Source organism: Calidris pugnax, unplaced genomic scaffold (assembly GCF_001431845.1).
Source record: "Calidris pugnax isolate Ruff unplaced genomic scaffold, ASM143184v1 scaffold27, whole genome shotgun sequence".
NCBI lineage: Eukaryota > Metazoa > Chordata > Aves > Charadriiformes > Scolopacidae > Calidris > Calidris pugnax.
Genome location: NW_015090893.1, coordinates 12,796,911 through 12,813,717, shown reverse-complemented (window position 1 = coordinate 12,813,717; position 16,807 = coordinate 12,796,911). Strand labels below are relative to the sequence as shown.

General features: G+C 55.3%; 1 protein-coding gene across 1 annotated transcript; it reads left to right on the top strand.

Moving 5' to 3' along the window:
• Positions 1-6: 6 nt before the first annotated feature.
• On the top strand, positions 7-12,086 carry SLC6A7 (solute carrier family 6 (neurotransmitter transporter), member 7). The gene is made up of 14 exons (XM_014947700.1): positions 7-169; positions 4,913-5,093; positions 5,204-5,335; positions 5,902-6,136; positions 6,663-6,801; positions 7,093-7,227; positions 7,364-7,467; positions 8,041-8,165; positions 8,543-8,655; positions 8,739-8,870; positions 9,223-9,322; positions 9,683-9,783; positions 10,003-10,170; positions 10,905-12,086. Exons 1-14 carry the CDS (start codon positions 137-139, stop codon positions 11,118-11,120), a joined length of 1,914 nt encoding a protein of 637 aa, XP_014803186.1. The 5' UTR covers positions 7-136; the 3' UTR covers positions 11,121-12,086.
• Positions 12,087-16,807: the final 4,721 nt, after the last annotated feature.

Here is a 16,807-nt window from a genome sequence, read left to right as displayed (position 1 = left end):
AGCCCAGCCGGCAGGAGAGTGGCACCCCTCCTTGCCTGTCATCGCTTCGCCCGCTCCCCCTTCTCCCTCCCTGTCGCCGGAGAAAGCAAGAGGATAAAGTGTCGGAGCGGGGAGCGCATAGCAACAGGATTCTGGGATGAAGAAGATTCGGCAGCAGCATCTCCGGGAGGTGAGAGCCAGGATGGAGCCGGGGGGTGCCCCCCAAGGGCTGGGAGATGGGGAGCAGGGGGCACAACATCCCCATCACCCCCGTGATCCCCAGCCTGGGGAGCCTCCATGTGCTGCCGACAGACTTTTCCCCGGCAGGGATTGCAGATGGGGATAGTGTGTGTGCGTGGGGCTGGAGCGGGATGGTGGGGAGTGGGATGGGGGGCATTTTGGAATGACTGCTCCTGCCTGGCTGCAATTAGCCGACCACAGAGGCCCAGTACTGCCTGCTGCCCACTCCTGCTGGTGGTGGGAGGGGGGTCTCTCCCATCCCTCCCCTGCAGGCGGGGGCTGCCGGCGAGGATTTGTGTTGTGTCTGCCGGCGGCTGTGGGTGGGAACCCGGGGGCAGAGCCGCCTCCCTGTGATGGGGCTCCCTGGGGATGCTGCTCCTGCCACCCCCAGGGACTGCCTGGTCTCAGGGGGTGCTGAGGGGTTCCCCCCCCATCACCGGGATGAGCACAGGGAGCTGGACACTGGCTGCCCACCTGCAGCTGGGATTGCCTCCTCCTCCATAGGAATTAAAGGGGTCAGGGTAGTGTTGGACACTGAACCACCTGGTGCCCTGTGGCAGCTGGCAGAGCTAGAAACCCTTTTTATATCCTGCTGGAAACCCTTTTTAAACCCAGCTTTCAGGAACCCTTTTTATATCCTGCTGGAAACCCTTTTTATATCCTGTTGGAAACCCTTTTTAAACCCAGCTTTCACTCTTTTCTATCCTAGGCTCCCCTCCACCACCACTTTGCTCTTACCAGACTCTCTGGGTCCCCGTCTCCCCCTCTGCTAGGGACTGATACCAGTCTTGTGCCCATCCTACATGGGGACACAGAGATGTGGGGTGGCAGAGGCTGGCAGCCACAGGGGACACTCTGCTGCTGCTGCTGGTGGGTCAGCCCTTCCCAGAGCATGCCAGGCAGCCACCCAGAGCTGTGAGCCCCTCGGGCTCTGCCCTCTGCCAAGCCATGCCCACCAACCACAGGGCAGGGCAACTCCAACCTGTACCAGCCTTCGGATGAATGAAAACCCAGGAGAGTTTCATCCCTGCCAGGAAATTCCTATACTGGGACATGATGTAAAAAAGGCCAGTAGTGGCCTGATGAAAGCCAGCAGCTATCTGATGGCTCTGGCAACCTCAGGGCTGCTTACCTTTCTCCATCATTGTTTGGAGGCATCATCTGGCTCTTCCCTCTCCTTCTTTTTCCTACAAATTGCTTTTTCAGATGACTTTATGACTGCAAGATCCATTAAAAGTTGTCTTTGTCCCTTCCAAAGGCTTTCTGAGATGCTTGAAATAATTTCTCTGCTGCTGGTGATCCTGTTTAACATTTATTCAGGAATTCATGTAGTCCCACAGCGACCAGCTGGAATGAAATGCAGATGTCTCCGAGTTATTTTCCCCATTGCTGGTGCTGTTCAGGCCCCTGCTGTCCTTCATTACCCAAAAATACTCTTGCTGAGCTCCAGATGGAGAACCTGGTGCTCGCAGCCAGTCCAGCACCTTGAGACCACCATATCCAACGTTGGCATCAGGCTTGCCCAGAGCCAGTGGTGGCTGATGGAGTTTGCACCAGCCCCAGGACCCCACCAGCCTCCTCACCCTCTCATTATGATCCGCTTCCCATCCGTGAGCTGGGATTTTTAATCCTTCTCATCAGACATGTTTTAGACATATGGAAATTCCTCTCTAATAGAGAATATCTTTCTCAGGCTCTAAGGATTTCAGGTTGGTTTTTGCATATAACAGTATTTCCAGAAGAGCTCAGTGGATGTTTTTAATTTGTTTGCTTATTTTCTTTGAGGGGGTTATTTGGTGGAAAAGGGCTAAAGCCCCCTGAGGACAGCGGTGGGAGCCAGGGTCTGGGCTGCCCTTCCCCATGCCCACCAGGAAGCCAAGCAGCATCCTCCTGCCTGAGCCACTGCCCTCCTCTGCCTCAAACTGCCTCCAACCTTCCTTCCCCAGGGTTTTTGGATGACAGGCCATAAGCATTTGCAGCTCTGATTGCTCCCTGCGCTCTGGACATCGCTGTAATGAGTTTGCTCCAGCCTCAGAAACACCCGGTGCTGGCTCCAGCATCGCTTGCTCCCTCTTCTGGCATGTACTGGGGGAAACTGGGGTTAGTGCAGCCCTTCAAGGGGCTCTCCCACACTGCAGAGATGCTTTATTTACTTCACTTTCTAAGGCATATTATGTTTGAATTAATTTTTAGGCTGTTTGGTTGTGTTTTTTTTTTTTTCTCGAAGAGATTAACCAGCAATTCAAACTAATCTGAAGTGACTCACACTCTACAGACGCGCTGGGATCCGCAGGGGAGAAATCTGGCATCGGGTGGCATTTCTCCCCATCAAAGGCTGTGATCCACGCACAGCACACTGACAAAATAACCCCACAACGCCAGTTTGAAAGGAGGCAAAACATGATGAAAAAGTAACTTTAATCTGCCTGTTTTGTTTTTTTTTTTTTCACGGATACAGCTGAGTTTTGCACTGGTTTAAGTAAATTGGTTTACAGAAAATAATTAGCACAGGGCAATTTCCTTGTGGAAGCCGGCTCTTATCTTGGCAGAGACCAAAGTGCTTTTTCTTCTCGGTGACCTTTGCTTTGCTGACTTCTTTGGGAGCATCTTCTGGTGAATAATGGAAAGTGATGCCGTGTTCAAAGAGGATGTGGTTGCCAAGGGAGCTGTTAGTCCCCGTCTGTTTATAACCGCGAGACGGGAGCCCAGTTTGAAAGATGGCAGTTGATGGTGGAAAGCACTAGAGCAATATCGTAGCACCAGAGCACTTCAGCTGCTGCTGGAACAGAAAATTCCTGTTATGACAGAGGCTGAAAGGGAGCATTAATCCTATAAAAAGGGCTGGAATTGAGCCAGGGCGCGAGATTTCCCGCAGCCTGAAGTAGTGAGGTGTGCATCTCTCTGCAATTTGGGACAAATCTGGGCTGGAATCCTTAAATACTGCATTTTGCAATTCATTTCAAGTCAGGCACATAGGCCAGGTTTTCTGTGAAAAAGGCTTTCTCTGGAAAGGCTATGATTTGGGGCATTTTTTGGGCATTGCAGTCATGGAGCAGCCTCTGTGTGTGTTTTCCAGCAGCATCCCTGGCCGATTCCTCCCCAGCCTGCTCGATGGGGACTGCAATGTCACCATCCTTGGAGTCTGACTCCTGAGCAATCTCTGCTTTCTGCCCTGGGGTCCAAAATTTAAACTGCAGAGCTCCAGCTAAAGATATTAAAAGCAGGGGCAGTCATCACTGAGACACAGGTGACAAACTACATCCCGTGGCCTTTGAAGAGGGTGACTGAGATGGGGATCGTGCCACGTATAGTTTGGAAAAGACCTGGTTGGCTCCTTTCTTCTTTTTTTGCTGCTTCTGTGTTGATTTCTACACCTGATGGATGGGCACCTGCATTTCACCAGATCATGCAGCTTCACAGGTGCCCTCTTGCAGCTGTTTAGGATTCAGGCAGAGGTGCAGGAATCAGGTGAGAGGATTTAATGATCTCCCAGCATCCCTCCTTGTTGTTTTTCTGAGCTGCAAACCTGGAAAGTGAGAGCTCCCCAGGTACCGTGATGGATTGGGGAAGCATCTTTTGAGGGGGGAAGACCAAATTGTGATGACCCCAAAGGTTCTGCCCCCACCTGGCAAGGACCTTTGTGAATACAGGTTTTAACAGCTGAAACTTTGGGGGTGGATATTGCAGGGCAGTCTGGCCGTTGCCCACAAACACACGGGTCATGCTCACTGCGTGTGCTGGGTTAATTAGCAGGCATGGCCATGGTTTGGAGAAGCTGCTAAGCCGGAGAGCTGTGTTAAACCTCTGCAGGAAGGCTGCCAGGTAGCAACGGTTATATAGCAACAGCATTATATTTGGGTCACACTTTGACTTTTCAGCCTGTGTTTCCGAAGCTTTTTCTTCTGGCCGTTGCCTTTGCTGGTGTCAGCAGGGATGAGATTTCAATGGTAGGTTTTAGTGCATTTTTGGGTTGGTTTTGGGAAGACTTTGCTCTGGCTTGTCCTGTCCCTCAAGGGGTTTGCACGCCAGCTGGGGATGGGTTTGCCTCTGCATTGGGTGCCTTTGGTGAGAGCGTGCTGGCAGCCCCAGGGTGCCGGTGGCTGGAGGAGTGGGGTGCACCCTGCAAAAGGTGGGAGCTTGCAGCCTTCACCATCAGCAGCACGGATCTGTGTCTCCATGGGAACCAGCAGCAGGAGCATCCTGAGGTCCGGTCAGAGAGGAGGAGGAGGATGACGAGAGGAGGTGACTGCAGCAGGGCAGCACTGGGCTCTGTTTATTGTGGCCTCTTGAAAGGATTTCTTGGGAAACTGGGGTTGCAAGATGGGTCATCACCCTCCCAGGGATCACCTGCCTTTCCCAGGGGAGTTCTTGAAAGGATTTCTTGGGAAACTGGGGTTGCAAGATGGGTCATCACCCTCCCAGGTAGCTCACCTGCCTTTCCCAGGGGAGCTCTGGCCATGTGGGATCACGTTTATCCCATTCCCTTGCTCAACAGCAGAGTAGGACGTTGGCTGGGGTGGTGATAGAGAGTTGCTGGGACAGGGTGTCGCCTGGGGACAAATGTCTTGGGAGGTCACAAATCCACACACCTGAGCTCTCAGAGCTCCTTCTCTCTCTCCTGCTCTTCCTCCCTGTTTTCATTCCTTCCCTTGGTCCCTGTCTGCCCTCTCCCATCCTCTGCTCTCTCGTTCAGCCGGTGACACCAGACCTCCTGGTGAGTCCCAGCAGCCAGGACGGAGACCTGGGCTCCGAGTGCCCGGAAGACAGAGGGAACTGGACGGGGCGGCTTGATTTCCTCCTCTCCTGCATTGGATACTGTGTGGGCCTCGGAAATGTCTGGAGGTTCCCCTACAGGGCTTACACCAATGGAGGAGGTACTCCAGCATCCTTTGGAGTGGCCACATCTCTCCCTCACTGGGCTGGGCTGGTGGGATGTGTCTTTGACAAGATGTTATTTTTAGGGTGTTTTTCTTGCTTCTTGCAGGAGCTTTCCTCATTCCTTACTTCATCATGCTGGCCATCTGTGGGATCCCCATCTTCTTCATGGAGCTGTCGCTTGGCCAGTTCTCCAGCCTGGGGCCGCTCGCTGTCTGGAAGATAAGCCCTCTCTTTAAAGGTGCGAGAGTGAAGCCCAGGGCCTCTAGAAGAGCTGCTTGATGAGGACATGGACCACCAGCATTGTCCTGTGATCCTCAAAGCTCTTGTTAGAATCAAAGGTTAAATCCCAGGGGAAGTTGGATCAGACTGGACTTCTGGGTTAAGTGTTCTAGTAGTTGCAAGACACATATGAGATCTGTCAGACTTTGGAGGCTCTCATTGTCATGACCAGCTCTAGAAATCATATGAAAATTATTAAGCCAGCTAGTGTACAGAATATAGCATCAAGACTAAGAAATGAATGTTAAAGACAAAGGTAAGAATAAGGCATTAAAAAAAAAGTCAAATCAAGTACTTTTACTTGCAACATTAAATTGGAATAAAATTATCTGTATGATGCAATAGATCATCCATTCAGAGAAGGCATGTCCAGAAGGAATAATGGAAATAAGAGGCTTCCCCCACCAGATGAACCTCTGATTGGTTAAACATTTAGCTGCTGAGATCCAGTGTCTGACCCTGGTTTTGGATGTGCTCTGTTCCGGAGAGATGGCTCACTCCTTCTTTACCCTCTCCTTCCTCCAGGCGTTGGCATGGGCACGATCCTCATCGTCTCCCTGGTGGCCATTTACTACAATATGATCATTGCTTACGTTCTCTTCTACCTCTTTGCATCCCTCACAAGCGACTTGCCCTGGCAGCACTGCGGCAACTGGTGGAACACTGACCTGTGCCTGGACCACCATGTCATCAAGGCGGGGAACACCACCTTCCCCATCAACATCAGCAACACCGTCAGCCCCAGTGAGGAGTACTGGAGGTAAAGAGGTCAGCCTGAACATGGTTGGCCATGGGAACATGGTTGGCATCTAAACAGGGAGTGGGATGAGGGGTGAAGGTCTCTGCTGCACATCTCATGTCATGGTGGACATCATGGTGGGCATTGTGGGTGCAGTGATGGGCTCTTGGGGTCAGCTGTGGGGTATATCGTTTAGCCATTGGGATTATGTCCCTGGGATGTGGGAGGTGTCCATGATCTAGTGCTGCTTTGCTGGCCTGGAGATATGTTAGACTGAAATGCATCCGATGCCTCGACTGGCTGGGAATTTGCTCTCAAGCCGCCTCTGCTTGAGACATCCCCTCTGGGCTGTTTAATGCCTGGTGGAGAAATCACACCAACAGCTCTCCTCTCCCCAGGAAATAGCTGCCAGCACCTTCTTGCTCTGTCATTGCTGGGATTTTTGACAAGGTTGTTCTTTGCAGCAGAGACATTGCTAGGTTCAGAGGGAGCCTCTGGAAGAAGGCAGGGGCTGCCTGTGGCCCCTCACTGGCTGTTGTCCTTCCAGCCGGTACGTCCTGCACATCCAAGGGAGCTCTGGCATCGGGGATCCCGGGAGGATCCGCTGGAACCTGTGTCTTTGCCTGCTCCTTTCTTGGACTATCGTCTATCTGTGCATCCTAAAGGGAGTCAAATCCTCTGGCAAGGTAAGGGCTGGAAGATTCTTCTTTGGAAGAATCTACAGTGATGCCCATCTGCATCATAAGGAAAGTGAGACCCATAAACAACATCAGCTGAACTCCGGCCACGTTGGGGATGGCTTTCACAGCCAGACGCTGGCAGAGCTGCCACCACTGGCCCTGCTGCATCCCAAGGACCCCAGTACTGCAGGGTGTTGGTGGGCGATGCGGTGTCCCACCCCAAGGACGGGGCTGGGAGGGACCGCTCACGCTGTGCTTGTACTTCTGGCTCTCCCAGCTGGCTCTGCTCTCCCACAGGTCGTGTACTTCACCGCCACCTTCCCGTACCTCATCCTGGTGATGCTGCTCATTCGTGGTGTGACCCTGGAGGGGGCCTGGAAGGGGATCCGGTTTTACCTCACGCCCCAGTTTGATCACTTGCTGTCTTCCAAGGTGAGCAGAATCTTGTGCAGTTTGTTCAAGACAAATATGAACCTTCTCTTGCCACCTCCAGCATGTAACAGAGATGGTTCTCATAGTTGGGTGCCTCCTCAGACCTGCTGTCCTCAGACCTGCTTCCTTCCCCCAGGTGTGGATTGAGGCAGCCCTGCAGATTTTCTACTCCCTTGGGGTAGGCTTTGGGGGCCTTCTCACCTTCGCCTCATACAACACCTTCCATCAGAATATCTACAGGTGGGAACCAGCTGTTGTCTTGTAAAAATCATGGGTTGGGGAGAGCCATGAAAACCTCAGCTGGTGAGTTCAAAGCCAGCAGAAGCACACGGTGCAGCACATGGTCACCCAGTGGTCCTCCTTGCCTGGGCACCTTACACGTACCTGGCAGCTTGCACAGGCTCAAGAGGGACAGAGGAAGGGAAAACTCTCCTAAACATCAAGACAGTGCCAGGCTCGGAAGTTTTGGGCTGCAGATGCTGAAGGCTGAGGATATTTGAGGCTAGTTATGAATGTTTGTCCTGTCCCCAGTATCCGTTGCAGGAGACCACCAGACAGGATAGTCTGGGTGTTGGACATTTGAGCTGATCCCCTCCACTGGGGAAAGCAAGCTCAGGAGAAACCCTGCAAAATGGCCCATGTCATTAGATATACACTCCTTTTGACCCTGGAAAGAACATGCCAAGAGAGGTCCTGGAGGAGAATTGTACTGGGTCACCTCAGTGTGGCACCTGGGGCTGGCAATGCCACAGTGCACTGGTATGGGGTGGGATGGCGTGGACATGTTCAAAGCATCTCCTTTCTCCTCTGTAGGGACACCTTCATAGTGACCCTGGGCAATGCCATCACCAGCATCCTGGCAGGGTTTGCCATCTTCTCTGTTTTGGGATACATGTCCCAGGAGCTTGGGGTCCCTGTTAACCAGGTGGCAAAAGCAGGTGAGGCCAAATGAAGACCCAATCTCCTTGACCCCCTGCCTGGGTGCACTGAGGAGCATCCCTTACAGAATGGAAGGTATCCAAGGGTGTCAGCGTGAGGGTTGGAGCTGTATGCTCAGCTGGCCAGGGGGAGGGAAGAGGGGAGACCAGTTCCTGCTGTGCAAACCTTGAGCAGCATCAAGCGATGTCTAATAAAGACCTGAGCAAGGAGCAGGTTGGTTCTCCTGCACCTTTCCACCCTCTGCTGCAGGACCCCTCCTGCACATCTTGCAGGATGCCCGACAGGTCCCTGCTGTGGTACTTCTCTCCCTCTCCTCCATCCCCCTGTGCCCAGCACTGTCACCCCCTTTCACCCTGCTGTCCTTTATCTCCCCTAGGTCCTGGCCTGGCTTTTGTGGTGTACCCCCAGGCCATGACAATGCTCCCCCTTTCTCCATTCTGGTCTTTCCTGTTCTTCTTCATGCTGTTGACCCTGGGCCTGGACAGCCAGGTAAGGACAGAGTCCACCAAGTCAACCATGGTGCCCAGGCAGCCCTGGGGGGCTCAGGGGACCCTCTTCTCCCTTGTGTGCAGTTTGCTTTTATGGAGACCATCGTTACGGCAGTGACAGATGAATTTCCCTACTATCTTCGTCCAAAAAAAGCTTCCTTCTCAGCTGTCATCTGCATTGTTCTCTTCCTGATGGGGCTCATTCTCACAACAGAGGTAAGGGTGTGGGGCTGGACGCATTGTGGGGACCAGGTAGGACCTCATTTTAGGCAGAGCTTAGGGCAGAGGCTGTGTTTTCAGAGGCACATATATTCACATCAGCTGACAAGGTGGAAGAGACACAAACAATGAGCCTGGCTTCCTGGGGATGTGAGGTCCAAAGGGGAAGACACCGTACTATTCCTGTCCCTGCAACAACCCTAGAAGGAGAGCAATGTCCCCTGAGGGGGTCTTTCCCATGCCCCCAAAGAGCCTAAAAGGATGTGTCCCCAAAAGTGAGAGGACATGGGGGGTGGTTTATTGGGGTGCTGGTCGCAGGGATGCTGGCCACTGTGCTTTGCCTCCACAGGGTGGGATGTACTGGCTGGTCCTACTGGATGACTACAGTGCTGGCTTTGGTCTCATGGTGGTGGTGATCACTACCTGCCTCGTGGTGACACGTGTCTATGGTAAGGGTGTCCCCAAAGGGAAGGGCAGGCTGTCTGTATGAAGAGAGGGATTTAGAGGGAGTGGTAGGGGAGCCATCAACCTCAAAACAGAGCATGAAACACCTCTGCTCTCATCACTTGTTTCTTCTTGGCCATCACTGGATTCACCTCTCCAAGAGATACTTGGAGTGCTGAGCCTGGTCCCTCAGACAGAGTAAGGTGGGCCCCCCTTTCTCCATCTCCCAGCTGGGTGGGGAAATGCTTCTTTGCTGCAGAGCATTCAAACCACAGCTTTTTGTCAGTGCAGGGCAGCCTGGTACAGGCACCTGGCTCTGGGGAGGGTTTATGGTTTCTGAGGCCCTATCCCTCTCCCTCCTCCAGGCATGAAGAGGTTCTGCCGAGATATCCACATGATGCTGGGCTTCAAACCAGGGCCCTACTTCAGAGCCTGCTGGATGGTCCTGTCCCCGGCAACAATGATGGTAACTGGATGTGGGTGTTGGAGATGCTGCAGTGGATGGTGTTGGAGAGCTGCAGGTGTAGCAGCATCCCTGGTTCACCTCCCCTCGCAAGAAGTTGCTCTGATGGTGTCTCCTGCGCCAGAGACCATTCTGGTTCTGCTGGGAGGTCTCCAGGCCTTTTTTTGAGCATGAGACCTTCAGCAGGCTCTGGACTGACCTCTCTTTCTCCCCACCCTGCAGGCTCTGCTGGTGTACAACATCGTCAAGTACCAACCCTCTGAGTATGGCAGCTACCGCTTCCCTGCCTGGGCTGAGGTCTTGGGCATCCTCATGGGAGTCCTCTCCTGTCTGATGATTCCCGTGGGCATGGTGGTGGCTGTTCTCCAAGAAGAAGGCACGCTGTGGGAGGTAGGAGGTGCTGGGGAGCACCCCAGAAATGTGCAGGGGTGACCACAAACCCCTATCTTGGAAATTTCTGCACCCTCTCTCCTGGAGGTGTGTGACCCCCTCCCTTCTTGCTGCCCATGGGGTGTGAGAGATGGTGTGTCCCAGGGCATTTCCAGCAGCATCCCCTCCTGTGATGCCAGGTGGGCACTGAGTTATGCTGCTTCCCAAGGGGCAGCCCCGTGTGCATCCCTGTTACACCTTGCCCAGTACATTGTCCCTAGCGTGGGGCAGGCATGGACATGTGGGACTTTGCACCCATTTTGCAGGAGCAATGACAGAGCAAGGAAGGCAGCTGCTGGGCCATGCAGGCAGGATCGCTCTGCTGAAAGGCTTTGCCTGGGAGGAGGTTATGGAGCTGTTGGTTGATCACAGCCTTCCCAGCCTCAGCTGGGATTTGCTGCTCACCCCAGGCTGGTAAAAGCAGAGGCAGCAGATCTTGCTGTCCTCACCAGGCAGCAAGTCATCAGCTGGAACCCTAGATGGCTGTGACCTGTCTTAGCACAGCCACGGGCATGGTAGCATGGCCAGGAGCCACCTTGAATGAGGCTAACCCCTTGCCTGGGTGGCTCTAACCCCATCCCATCCTCACTGGGGGCTCTTCCAATCCCCTGGGAGGGATGGGTGAGTGGCCGAGAGGAGAGCAGAGTAGGAGCTGGTGCTGGGTTGCCATGCTCCCTCCACCTGTCCCCTCGCAGCGAGTCAAGCAAGCCAGCCGGCCCGCCATGGACTGGGGCCCGTCGCTGGAGGAGAACCGGACTGGCATGTATGTGACAAGCCTGGCTGGCAGCCAGTCCCCCAAGCCACTGATGGTCCACATGAGGAAATACGGGGGCATCACCAGCTACGAGAACACGGCCATCGAGGTGGACCGGGAAATTGAGGAGGAAGAGGAGGAGGAGTCCATGATGTGAGGGGACCCAGCGCCCCATGGCTTGGTTTACCCCCTCAGTTTGCACAAGTTGCACTGCGGCACTTCAGGATGGCTTGACGGGGTCTTTTGGGAGCTGCTGACCCTGCTGGCCTCCTTGCCACCACCCTGGCCCCACCAGAACGGACCTGCTGCCCATCCTGGTGCTCCCAAGGTGTTTCTGTTCAGTGTGGCAAGCTGTGTGACGAGTCCGTGCGTTCGTGTGACAGTGTGTGGTGCAAGTGTCTGGGCTGTCTCCCTCCCACCCTCAGCCCCAGTGCTTCCCTGGGATGCTCAGGCTGCGGAAATGCTCTGGCTGCGGGAGGTGAGGAGGAGGAGGAGGTCCTCTCCGTTGGTCTGTTCACTGCTCATGTGTATTTAACTCCAATAACCCATAAACACATGTGGGAAAGGGCTGTAACGTCCTCCATGCCCCGCGGACGCTCTGTTCACACAGAGATACTCCAGCAAAATCAGTGTCCTGCTGAAGAAATCTGACCTAGTAAACGAGCAATTAAAAAAAAAATTAGAAGGAAAACAAAATGCTTTATAAACAAATCAGCTTGGGCCTTTCCAAGCTTGTAGATCCCCAGGGACCTCGGTGGGTCCAGGCGGCTCTTCCCCACAGTGCCTGGCAGGGCTGGGGTGAGCTGAAGGAAGAGGCTGGGTGACCTCTTCCCCATGTGTGCAGGTCAGGGACAGGTCTCAGCTGGACCTTGTCTCTGTCCCTCAGCTGAGGGGGGGGCTGTTTTTCGCAGGGAAATGCAAAGGGCTGGGTTTCAGTGTGTGATTTTGGGGTAACTCAGCCCAGAGCCCATATCCCAGAGACCCTATCTCCTGCCAGCGCTGCTGAGGGGTGCTGGGGAGCTCCTGAATGGGGCTTTTCCGACCCAAAACTGCCAGTCCCCATCACCCCGGTGTTGTGTGCACCTTCCCCTGTGTACCATCAGCTCGCCATTAAAAAGCAATGTGTGACACAGATTCTAGGTGGGTTATTTTGGGGGTTCTCAGCAAGCAAGAAGGGCATGTCCAGGGGGGCTTCCGGGGATTGGGGGGGCACAGCCTCCCTGGGCTTTGTCCTCTAAAATCTCTGTCGTGGTCAGGTAAAAGCCAAAAACCCAGGATAACAGAATAATTAACGTTTATGTCTGGATTATGCTTGTAGTCCCCGTGCACTGGGTTATTAACCCCACGGGCTGTGGCAGCTCTGGGTCCAGCACCACCGGCTGAGCTTCAAAGGTGAATACTGGCACAAGGCTGTGGGTTTCCTTAATGGTTGGGGAGATTTAATTATTGCCTTCACCCTTCTGAAAGCGTAGGGCCTGATCCAACACCTTCTTTTCCTGCCCACTCGCCTCCCCATACCCAGGGATGCTGAGCTCCCTTCCCAGCTGGCTCTGCCCTTCCTTTTCCCTGCAGGACCTTCGATGGCTTTCCATGGTCTCCCTGCCATACCCCACCATGGCTGCAGCCCAAGGAGATGATGGGGGTCCCTCAGCTCCAGCTTCTCTGGGCAACTGGGGCTCTGGCAGCACGACCGGGCTGCAAAGCACCTTCTACTGCTAGCCCCCGGGTTAATCATTAGAGGTTGGCCATAAAAGTGTCGCTGATGGAAAGTTCAGGCCGTGGCGGCTGGGGAGCGGGAAGGGCCTGCCATAAACATTTATGGCCCCAATGAATCCCTCGCTCTAACCTTGACACTATTTACCAAGCAGGAGGCCTCAGGAGGTCACGGTGTTGCCCAGCCATCGTCATGGGTGCTGGTTGGGGAGCCCCAGCTGGGCTGGCCCTGGGCGGGGACACACACCGGGGTCTGCACAGTGTGATGGAGTGGGTGATGGGCTCGGGCATTTCATGGTGTCTCTGCCCACCACAATGTGCCGGAGCAACCAGGAGAGCCTGACACCCTCCCACGGCACGGAGATGGAGGTGCCTTGGGCTGAGCAAGCTGCTCTGCTCCCTGCATGTCTCTGACCTTTTCCTACCCACATGGGGTCCTGCCACATTCCTTAAATTCCCGCTTGTAATTCTGGGATCTTCTGGACTCCCCTTTGGCAGCTGCCATCAATCAGCGTTGAGTTGCAGAGGGATGAGAAGGATGGAGCAGAGGCTACACGGGAGAAGTGGTGGGGAGCAAAGCTGACAGCGGCGAGAGGAAACCAAGGGCAGCAGCACAGCTGGAGGACATGTCCCCTGGGCCAGGAGAGATGTGGGACTCGCTGGTGGCAGCACACCCACAGCAGGACCAGCACTGCATCCGTACCCTGCACCTGGGGTCTGATGCCATCCTCCCCATGTCCCCAGAGATGAGGACCCCCAACTCTGCTGGGGTTATTTAGCCTGGAGAAGAGGAGGCTGAGGGGAGACCTTATTGCTCTCTCCAACTCCCTGAAAGGAGGGTGTAGAGAGGTGGGGGTCGGTCTCTTCTCTCAAGTCACAGGCGACAGGACAAGAGGAAATGGCCTCAAGTTGCACCAGGGGAGGTTCAGGCTGGATATTAGGAAAAATTTTTTCACTGAAAGGGTTATCAGACATTGGAATGGGCTGCCCAGGGAGGTGGTTGAGGCACCATCCCTGGAGGTGTTCAAAAGCCGGGTTGATGTAGTGCTGGGAGGTATGGTTTAGTGATGATGCTCCTTGTTTGTTGTGTGGGTGTCTATTTTTGTCAGTTAGGTTGACGGTTGGACAAGATGATCTTTAAGGTCCCTTCCAACCTAGAAGATTCTGTGATTCTGTGATTCTGTGATATGATGCTTTGGTCCCCTCCTTCCAACCTAGAAGATTCTGTGATATGATGCTTTGGCCTCCCAGCGTGTCCTGCTGCTCTCCCGGAGAGCCCAGGGGCTTTCTCCCAGGCTTTTGGCAATACCCTCTGGCACGGGGTCAGGGAGGGATGGCCAGGGGACAGGGGCAGTCCCGGGGTCTCTGCCCCTCGCCCTGCCCGTCCCGGGCTGGGTGACAGCGGTGGCAGGAGCGGTCTGGTGCTGACACCTGCTGGGACCGTGGTACATGGCACTTGGTGGCATCCCCGGCGAGTAGCGGGACCGCGGCTGGGATTTGGGGTCAGCAGAGCAGGGGAGAGGAACTGTCACAGCGCATCCCCCCCTCCCCGGGTACCAGCCTGCCTGCATGGGCAAAGCCCCTCCCCAAACCCATCCGGGGGAGTTTGTGTCCCCCCACACCCTGCAACATCACCTCCCCAAAACTTCTTGCTGGCCGGTGGACAAGGGTGACAGCTCGGTGGTCCCCACCTCCCAGCCATCTCTGGCTAGCTCATGGGGTCTCCCAGACATCTGCAGCACCCCACTGGAGGCCTGTCCCTGGGAAAAGGGCTGGGTTGGGGTTAGGCAGGTCTGGGGGTGACATCAAGCTCTCCCCAAGCCCCAGGGATGCTGTCACCCAGGGTACCAGCATCCCGCAGGCAGGAGGGAAGCGCCAGCTGCCTCCAGCTGCTGCCCAGGGCTCGGTCCCAGCCTTCCACTCGCCTCCCCATACCCAGGGATGCTGAGCTCCCTTCCCAGCTGGCTCTGCCCTTCCTTTTCCCTGCAGGACCACCGACAGCTTTCCATGGTCTCCCTGCCATACCCCACCATGGCTGCAGCCCAAGGAGATGATGGGGGTCCCTCAGCTCCAGCTTCTCTGGGCAACTGGGGCTCTGGCAGCACAACTGGGCTGCAAAGCACCTTCTACTGCTGTCCCCTGGGTTAATCATTAGAGGTTGGCCATAAAAGTGTCGCTGATGGAAAGTTCAGGCCGTGGCGGCTGGGGAGCGGGAAGGGCCTGCCATAAACATTTATGGCCCCAATGAATCCCTCGCTCTAACCTTGACACTATTTACCAAGCAGGAGGCCTCAGGAGGTCACGGTGTTGCCCAGCCATCGTCATGGGTGCTGGTTGGGGAGCCCCAGCTGGGCTGGCCCTGGGCGGGGACACACACCGGGGTCTGCACAGTGTGATGGAGTGGGTGATGGGCTCGGGCATTTCATGGTGTCTCTGCCCACCACAATGTGCCGGAGCAACCAGGAGAGCCTGCCACCCTCCCACGGCATGGAGGTGGAGGTGCCTTGGGCCGAGCAAGCTGCTCCGCTCCCTGCATGTCTCTGACCTTTTCCTACCCACGTGGGGTCCTGCCACATTCCTTAAATTCCCGCTTGTAATTCTGGGATCTTCTGGACTCCCCTTTGGCAGCTGCCATCAATCAGCGTTGAGTTGCAGAGGGATGAGAAGGATGGAGCAGAGGCTACACGGGAGAAGTGGTGGGGAGCAAAGCTGACAGCGGCGAGAGGAAACCAAGGGCAGCAGCACAGCTGGAGGACATGTCCCCTGGGCCAGGAGAGATGTGGGACTCGCTGGTGGCAGCACACCCACAGCAGGACCAGCACTGCATCCGTACCCTGCACCTGGGGTCTGATGCCATCCTCCCCATGTCCCCAGAGATGAGGACCCCCAACTCTGCTGGGGTTATTTAGCCTGGAGAAGAGGAGGCTGAGGGGAGACCTTATTGCTCTCTCCAACTCCCTGAAAGGAGGGTGTAGAGAGGTGGGGGTCGGTCTCTTCTCTCAAGTCACAGGCGACAGGATGAGAGGAAATGGCCTCAAGTTACACCAGGGGAGGTTCATGCTGGATAGTAGGAAAAATTTTTTCACTGAAAGGGTTCTCAGCCATTGGAATGGGCTGCCCAGGGAGGTGGTTGAGGCCCCATCCCTGGAGGTGTTCAAAAGACGGGTTGATGAAGTGCTGGGAGGTATGGTTTAGTGATGGTGATTCTCCTTGTTTGTTGTGTGGGTGTCTATTTTTGTCAGTTAGGTTGACGGTTGGACAAGATGATCTTTAAGGTCCCTTCCAACCTAGAAGATTCTGTGATATGATGCTTTGGCCTCCCAGCGTGTCCTGCTGCTCTCCCGGAGAGCCCAGGGGCTTTCTCCCAGGCTTTTGGCAATACCCTCTGGCACGGGGTCAGGGAGGGATGGCCAGGGGACAGGGGCAGTCCCGGGGTCTCTGCCCCTCGCCCTGCCCGTCCCGGGCTGGGTGACAGCGGTGGCAGGAGCGGTCTGGTGCTGACACCTGCTGGGACCGTGGTACATGGCACTTGGTGGCATCCCCGGCGAGTAGCGGGACCGCGGCTGGGATTTGGGGTCAGCAGAGCAGGGGAGAGGAACTGTCACAGCGCATCCCCCCCTCCCCGGGTACCAGCCTGCCTGCATGGGCAAAGCCCCTCCCCAAACCCATCCGGGGGAGTTTGTGTCCCCCCACACCCTGCAACATCACCTCCCCCAAAACTTCTTGCTGGCTGGTGGGCAAGGGTGACAGCTCGGTGGTCCCCACCTCCCAGCCATCTCTGGCTAGCTCATGGGGTCTCCCAGACATCTGCAGCGCCCCACTGGAGGCCTGTCCCTAGGAAAAAGGGCTGGGTTGGGGTTAGGCAGGTCTGGGGGTGACATCAAGCTCTCCCCAAGCCCCGGGGATGCTGTCACCCAGGGTACCTGCAGCCGCTGCTCGAGGCTCGGTCCCAGCCTCGATGCTTTCGAGGACAGGAGCGCGGTGACGGAGGGACAAGGTGGTGGCAGACGGTCTGAGTCACTGCAGTGACGGAGAATCATCCGTTTCCATGCTCAGAAGTTGGTAGCTATTTATTGCACTTGAACACCAAGAATAAAACTGACACTCGCCCTCCCTCCCACACCCACCCCG

Bases quoted from the DNA above. Each gene is read 5' to 3' on its own strand.
- SLC6A7 (XM_014947700.1), top strand. From the start codon at position 137: ATGAAGAAGATTCGGCAGCAGCATCTCCGGGAG. The intron at 5,336-5,901 runs GTGCGAGAGTGA...TCCTTCCTCCAG, and splicing joins GATAAGCCCTCTCTTTAAAG to GCGTTGGCATGGGCACGATC. The intron at 8,871-9,222 runs GTAAGGGTGTGG...TTGCCTCCACAG, and splicing joins GGCTCATTCTCACAACAGAG to GGTGGGATGTACTGGCTGGT.